At 43.8% G+C, this 6,909-nt stretch overlaps 4 protein-coding genes across 4 annotated transcripts; all 4 read left to right on the forward strand.

The window, feature by feature from the left end:
- The first annotated feature begins 1,308 nt into the window (after positions 1 to 1,308).
- LOC123771344 (uncharacterized) lies at positions 1,309 to 1,968 on the forward strand. The gene has a single exon (XM_045763848.1). It carries the CDS (start codon positions 1,309 to 1,311, stop codon positions 1,966 to 1,968), a length of 660 nt encoding a protein of 219 aa, XP_045619804.1.
- Positions 1,969 to 1,985: 17 nt separating this feature from the next.
- On the forward strand, positions 1,986 to 2,480 carry LOC123771343 (uncharacterized). The gene has a single exon (XM_045763847.1). It carries the CDS (start codon positions 1,986 to 1,988, stop codon positions 2,478 to 2,480), a length of 495 nt encoding a protein of 164 aa, XP_045619803.1.
- Positions 2,481 to 2,497: 17 nt separating this feature from the next.
- On the forward strand, positions 2,498 to 2,812 carry LOC138352712 (uncharacterized). Its single transcript, XM_069305293.1, has one exon. The coding sequence runs from the start codon at positions 2,498 to 2,500 to the stop codon at positions 2,810 to 2,812; it is 315 nt and encodes a 104-aa protein (XP_069161394.1).
- Positions 2,813 to 2,829: 17 nt separating this feature from the next.
- LOC138352713 (uncharacterized) lies at positions 2,830 to 3,183 on the forward strand. The gene has a single exon (XM_069305294.1). It carries the CDS (start codon positions 2,830 to 2,832, stop codon positions 3,181 to 3,183), a length of 354 nt encoding a protein of 117 aa, XP_069161395.1.
- Positions 3,184 to 6,909: the final 3,726 nt, after the last annotated feature.

Genomic DNA, 6,909 nt, shown 5'->3' on the forward strand with positions numbered 1-6,909 from the left:
CTGTACCAGGGGTATAGTGCTGTACCAGAGGTACAGTGCTGTACCAGGGGTATAGTGCTGTACCAGGGGTACAGTGCTGTACCAGGGGTATAGTGCTGTACCAGGGGTACAGTGCTGTACCAGGGGTATAGTGCTGTACCAGAGGTACAGTGCTGTACCAGGGGTATAGTGCTGTACCAGGGGTACAGTGCTGTACCAGGGGTATAGTGCTGTGCCAGGGGTACAGTGCTGTACCAGGGGTATAGTGCTGTACCAGAGGTACAGTGCTGTACCAGGGGTATAGTGCTGTACCAGGGGTACAGTGCTGTACCAGGGGTATAGTGCTGTACCAGAGGTACAGTGCTGTACCAGGGGTATAGTGCTGTACCAGGGGTACAGTGCTGTACCAGGGGTATAGTTTTGTACCAGGGGTACAGTGCTGTCCCAGGGGTATAGTGCTGTACCAGGGGTACAGTGCTGTACCAGGGGTATAGTGCTGTACCAGGGGTACAGTGCTGTACCAGGGGTATAGTGCTGTACCAGGGGTACAGTGCTGTCCCAGGGGTATAGTGCTGTACCAGGGGTACAGTGCTGTACCAGGGGTACAGTGCTGTACCAGGGGTATAGTGCTGTACCAGGGGTACAGTGTTGTACCAGGGGTATAGTGCTGTACCAGGGGTATAGTGCTGCACCAGAGGTACAGGTACAGTGCTGTAGCAGAGGTACAGGTACAGCAAACCTTAGTGTTATTCTTGTCCACATATGTATATAATATAGTATGGTATAGCGCCCTTAGTGATCGAGCCCAGCTATGCAAGGAAGGTGTTCATGAGGTGAAAGTGCTAAGCCGGTATGAGAATATAATTCATTAGAGAGTTATGAGGACAAGGTGCTGCAGGGACTTGAGGACAGAGTGAACGAACTCTGCTCTTGGAACATCGGGGCATCGAACTACGACCCTGCAGCAAGACTGACCAGTAAAACAGGGAATCGAACCGCAAAAATATTTTCCGTTACCTTGTTTAAGATGGCCTTGTTTAAGATGGCCTTGCTTAAGATGGCCTTGCTTAAGATGGCCTTCTTTAAGATGGCCTTGTTTAAGATGGCCTTGTTTAAGATGGCCTTGTTTAAGATGGCCTTGTTTAAGATGGCCTTGTTTAAGATCGCCTTGCTTAAGATCGCCTTGCTTAAGATGGCCTTGTTTAAGATGGCCTTGTTTAAGATGGCCTTGCTTAAGATGGCCTTGCTTAAGATGGCCTTGCTTAAGATGACCTTGCTTAAGATTGGCCTTGCTTAAGATTGGCCTTGCTTAAGATGGTCTTGCCTAGGATGGCCTTGCTTAAGATGGCCTTGCTTAAGATGGCCTTGCTTAAGATGGCCTTGCTTAAGATGGCCTTGCTTAAGATGCCCTTGCTTAAGATGGCCTTGATTAAGATGCCCTTGCTTAAGATGGCCTTGCTTAAGATGCCCTTGCTTAAGATGGCCTTGCTTAAGATGGCCCTGCTTAAGATGGCCTTGCTTAAGATGGCCTTGCTTAAGATGGCCTTGCTTAAGATGGCCCTGCTTAAGATGGCCTTGCTTAAGATGGCCTTGCTTAAGATGGCCTTGCTTAAGATGGCCTTGCTTAAGATGGCCTTGCTTAAGATGCCCTTGCTTAAGATGGCCTTGATTAAGATGCCCTTGCTTAAGATGGCCTTGCTTAAGATGCCCTTGCTTAAGATGGCCTTGCTTAAGATGGCCCTGCTTAAGATGGCCTTGCTTAAGATGGCCTTGCTTAAGATGGCCTTGCTTAAGATGTCCTGGCTTAAGATGGCCTGGCTTAAGATGGCCTTGCCTAAGATGGCCTTGTTTAAGATGCCCTTGCTTAAGATGGCCTTGCTTAAGATGGCCTTGCTTAAGATGGCCTTGCTTAAGATGGCCTTGCTTAAGATGACCTTGCTTAAGATGGCCTTGTTTAAGATGACCTTGCTTAAGATTGGCCTTGCTTAAGATTGGCCTTGCTTAAGATGACCTTGCTTAAGATGCCCTTGCTTAAGATGCCCTTGCTTAAGATGGCCTTGCTTAAGATGGCCTTGCTTAAGATGGCCTTGCTTAAGATGCCCTTGCTTAAGATGCCCTTGCTTAAGATAGCCCTGCTTAAGATGGCCTTGCTTAAGATGGCCTTGCTTAAGATGCCCTTGCTTAAGATGGCCTTGCTTAAGATGGCCTTGCTTAAGATGGCCTTGCTTAAGATGGCCTTGCTTAAGATGCCCTTGCTTAAGATGGCCTTGCTTAAGATGGCCCTGCTTAAGATGGCCTTGCTTAAGATGGTCATGCTTAAGATGGCCTTGCTTAAGATGGTCATGCTTAAGATGGCCTTGCTTAAGATGGCCTTGCTTAAGATGGCCTTGCTTAAGATGCCCTTGCTTAAGATGCCCTTGCTTAAGATGGCCTTGCTTAAGATGGCCTTGCTTAAGATGGCCCTGCTTAAGATGACCTTGCTTAAGATTGGCCTTGCTTAAGATTGGTCTTGCTTAAGATGGCCTTGCTTAAGATGGCCTTGCCTAAGATGGCCTTGTTTAAGATGCCCTTGCTTAAGATGGCCTTGCTTAAGATGGCCTTGCTTAAGATGGCCTGGCTTAAGATGGCCTGGCTTAAGATGGCCTTGCCTAAGATGGCCTTGTTTAAGATGCCCTTGCTTAAGATGGCCTTGCTTAAGATGGCCTTGCTTAAGATGGCCTGGCTTAAGATGGCCTTGCTTAAGATGACCTTGCTTAAGATGGCCTTGCTTAAGATGGCCTTGCTTAAGATGGCCTTGCTTAAGATGACCTTGCTTAAGATTGGCCTTGCTTAAGATTGGCCTTGCTTAAGATGGCCTTGCTTAAGATGCCCTTGCTTAAGATGCCCTTGCTTAAGATGCCCTTGCTTAAGATGGCCTTGCTTAAGATGGCCTTGCTTAAGATGGCCTTGCTTAAGATGCCCTTGCTTAAGATGCCCTTGCTTAAGATGGCCTTTCTTAAGATGGCCTTGCTTAAGATGGCCTTGCTTAAGATGGCCTTGCTTAAGATGGCCTTGCCTAAGATGGCCTTGCTTAAGATGCCCTTGCTTAAGATGCCCTTGCTTAAGATGGCCTTGCTTAAGATACCCTTGCCTAAGATACCCTTGCTTAAGAAGGCCTGGGGCCAGATACGTCTGGCCCCAGGCCAGCCTCAGGGAGTAGAATAACTCTCGAACCCTCTCCAGGTATTCTCCAGGTATACCTTGCCTTTATCTGACATTACGGTACCAACACTTACCTTACACCTCGTCAAGACATATATGTTCCTGTTAACTTTAAATCTGAGATTTCCTCTGTGTATCTAAGCTCCTCAATACCTTCCTTGAGGCATTAATAAGTAAACAAATAAGTCTCAATCTCACGAAGATCTAGCGGTGCCGGAGCCAATACTCTTGACAGGAGCGGGCCAAAGAATCCAAGAGTGCTTGGCCAATCACCGGAGATGATCACGTTTCTTCAAGATATTGAGTCCAGCACCGCCTTCTATTGGAAACGCAATCTGCGTAAATCTCCCTTTGATTGGATTTAAGGTACGTCTCCAAGGAGCTAGAGTGACTCCGGGAATGCCAAGACTCTAGGTCCATGGAGTAACCTTTTTTCCGTGCACGAGATCAAGCACCTAGCGCCAGGTTCACGAAACAGTTACGCAGGCACTTACGAACCTGTATATCTTTTCTCAATCTTTGGCGGCTTTGTTTACAATGAGCTCGATAGCACCAGGAGGCTGTTTATAACAATAACAACAGTTGATTGGCAAGTTTTCATGCTTGTAAACTGTTTAATAAATGTAACCAAAACCGTCAAAGATTGAGGAAAGATGTACACGTTCGTAAGTACTTGCGTAACTGCTTCGTGAATCTGGCCCCAGGTTCGTAAGTGCTTGCGTAACTGCTTCGTGAATCTGGCCCCTGTACATCTTTCCTCAATCTTTGGCGGCTTTGTTTACAATTATTAAACAGTTAATGAGCTCCGAAGCACCAGGAGGCTGTTTATAACAATAACAACAGTTAATTGGCAAGTTTTCATGCTTGTAAACTGTTTAATAAATGTAACCAAAACCGTCAAAGATTGAGGAAAGATGTACACGTTCGTAAGTACTTGCGTAACTGCTTCGTGAATCTGGCCCCCAGGTTCGTAAGTGCTTGGGTAATTGCTTCGTGAATCTGGCCCCCAGGTTCGTAAGTGCTTGAGTAACTGCTTCGTGAATCTGCCCCAGGTTCGTAAGTGCTTGCGTAACTGCTTCGTGAATCTGGCCCCCAGGTTCGTAAGTGCTTGGGTAACTGCTTCGTGAATCTGGCCCCAGGTTCGTAAGTGCTTGGGTAACAGCTTCGTGAATTGGGCCCCCAGGTTCGTAAGTGCTTGGGTAACTGCTTCGTGAATCTGGCCCCAGGTTCGTAAGTACTTACGTAACTGCTTCGTGAATCTGGCCCCCAGGTTCGTAAGTGCTTGGGTAACTGCTTCGTGAATCTGGCCTCCAGGTTCGTAAGTGCTTGCGTAACTGCTTTGTGAATCTGGCCCCCAGGTTCGTAAGTACTTGCGTAACTGCTTCGTGAATCTGGCCCCTGGCCCGTAGGAAGCTGAGTCACGTGACCCGGAGCCTCTAAGTTATAAAGTTATCTGTAATGTTAAGTTGTAAAGTTATCTGTATTGTTAAGCTGTAAAGTTATCTGTATTGTTAAGTTGTAAAGTTATCTGTATTGTTAAGTTGTAAAGTTATCTGTATTGTTAAGTTGTAAAGTTATCTGTATTGTTAACTTGTAAAGTTATCTGTATTGTTAAGTTGTAAAGTTATATGTATTGTTAAGTTGTAAAGTTATCTGTATTGTTAAGCTGTAAAGTTATCTGTATTGTTAAGTTGTAAAGTTATCTGTATTGTTAAGTTGTAAAGTTATCTGTATTGTTAAGTTGTAAAGTTATCTGTATTGTTAAGTTGTAAAGTTATCTGTATTGTTAAGTTGTAAAGTTATCTGTATTGTTAAGCTGTAAAGTTATCTGTATTGTTAAGTTGTAAAGTTATCTGTATTGTTAAGTTGTAAAGTTATCTGTATTGTTAAGTTGTAAAGTTATCTGTATTGTTAAGTTGTAAAGTTATCTGTATTGTTAAGTTGTAAAGTTATCTGTATTGTTAAGTTGTAAAGTTATCTGTAATGTGCCTATAATCCTGTAATATTATTATCTCTCCAATATGACACTTTAAATTTGAATAAATTCACTTTGCAATATCTTCACTTTATTATAAACACTTTAGCAACTTGAAATTAATTTTGAAATGTGATTTACATTATATTGCTCAAGGCATAATATATCAGGAGACTAACTTAAGATAATGTGACAACTTAAGATAATATGACAACTTAAGATAATATGACAACATAATGTGCCCAATTTAAGATAATGTGACCAACTTAAGATAATATGACCCAACTTAAGATAATGTGACAACGTAAGATAATATGACAACTTAAGATAATGTTACAACTTAAGATAATGTGACAACTTAAGATAATATGACCCAACTTAAGATAATATGCCCAACTTAAGATAATATGACCCAACTTAAGATAATATGACCCAACTTAAGATAAAATGGTTAACAGCCAATATAAAAAGTAACATTAACTCATTCTTCCAAGCAATAATCTGAAGTCATCCCCAATTAACTCCTGAGCCCGAACTGCCCCTCAGTTAACAACCTGCTATCCAATTACCGTCCGGCTAAACAAGGGGAAGACAGAATGCTTAGACGGATAAAAAAAAAAAACTACAGCCAATTGTCCTGTATCAAATGTGGTTAGTTAAGCCTTTAACAAGTTCAGAGATAAGCGCTTGTGGGGTTAAGTCCCCCTACGGGGCTCACCATAGCCCGTGCTACTTGGAACTTTTTGTTTCTAGTAGCGATTCTTAAAGAACAACATTTTAGGGTTATGTTTAAGTCTTATTCATCATTGGTTATTCATAAGAGTTGCATATCATACATAAGAGTTACACAGTTGGTCCTGGGTTCGATCCCGGGCGCCGGCGAGAAACAATGGGCAGAGTTTCTTTCACCCTATGCCCCTGTTACCTAGCAGTAAAATAGGTACCTGGGTGTTAGTCAGCTGTCACGGGCTGCTTCCTGGGGTGGAGGCCTGGTCGAGGACCGGGCCGCGGGGACACTAAAGGCCCCGAAATCATCTCAAGATAACCTCAAGATAACCTCAAGATATCTCCATATTCCTGGTCCAGTGTGGGGATGTAAACAATGTATTCCTGGTCCAGTGTGGGGATGTAAACAATGTATTCCTGGTCCAGTGTGGGGTTGTAAACAACATATTCCTGGTCCAGTGTTGGGTTGTAAACAACATATTCCTGGTCCAGTGTTGGGTTGTAAACAACATATTCCTGGTCCAGTGTTGGGTTGTAAACAACATATTCCTGGTCCAGTGTTGGGTTGTAAACAACATATTCCTGGTCCAGTGTGGGGTTGTAAACAACATATTCCTGGTCCAGTGTGGGGTTGTAAACAATATATTCCTGGTCCAGTGTGGGGATGTAAACAACATATTCCTGGTCCAGTGTGGGGTTGTAAACAACATATTCCTGGTCCAGTGTGGGGTTGTAAACAATATATTCCTGGTCCAGTGTGGGGTTGTAAACAATATATTCCTGGTCCAGTGTGGGGTTGTAAACAATGTATTCCTGGTCCAGTGTGGGGTTGTAAACAACATATTCCTGGTCCAGTGTGGGGTTGTAAACAATATATTCCTGGTCCAGTGTGGGGTTGTAAACAATGTATTCCTGGTCCAGTGTGGGGTTGTAAACAACATATTCCTGGTCCAGTGTTGGGTTGTAAACAACATATTCCTGGTCCAGTGTTGGGTTGTAAACAATATATTCCTGGTCCAGTGTGGGGT

This window comes from Procambarus clarkii, chromosome 54 (assembly GCF_040958095.1).
Source record: "Procambarus clarkii isolate CNS0578487 chromosome 54, FALCON_Pclarkii_2.0, whole genome shotgun sequence".
NCBI lineage: Eukaryota > Metazoa > Arthropoda > Malacostraca > Decapoda > Cambaridae > Procambarus > Procambarus clarkii.

Bases quoted from the DNA above. Each gene is read 5' to 3' on its own strand.
- LOC123771344 (XM_045763848.1), top strand. From the start codon at position 1,309: ATGGCCTTGCTTAAGATGGCCTTGCTTAAGATGGCCTTGCTTAAGATG.
- LOC123771343 (XM_045763847.1), top strand. From the start codon at position 1,986: ATGACCTTGCTTAAGATGCCCTTGCTTAAGATGCCCTTGCTTAAGATG.
- LOC138352712 (XM_069305293.1), top strand. From the start codon at position 2,498: ATGGCCTTGCTTAAGATGGCCTTGCCTAAGATGGCCTTGTTTAAGATG.
- LOC138352713 (XM_069305294.1), top strand. From the start codon at position 2,830: ATGGCCTTGCTTAAGATGCCCTTGCTTAAGATGCCCTTGCTTAAGATG.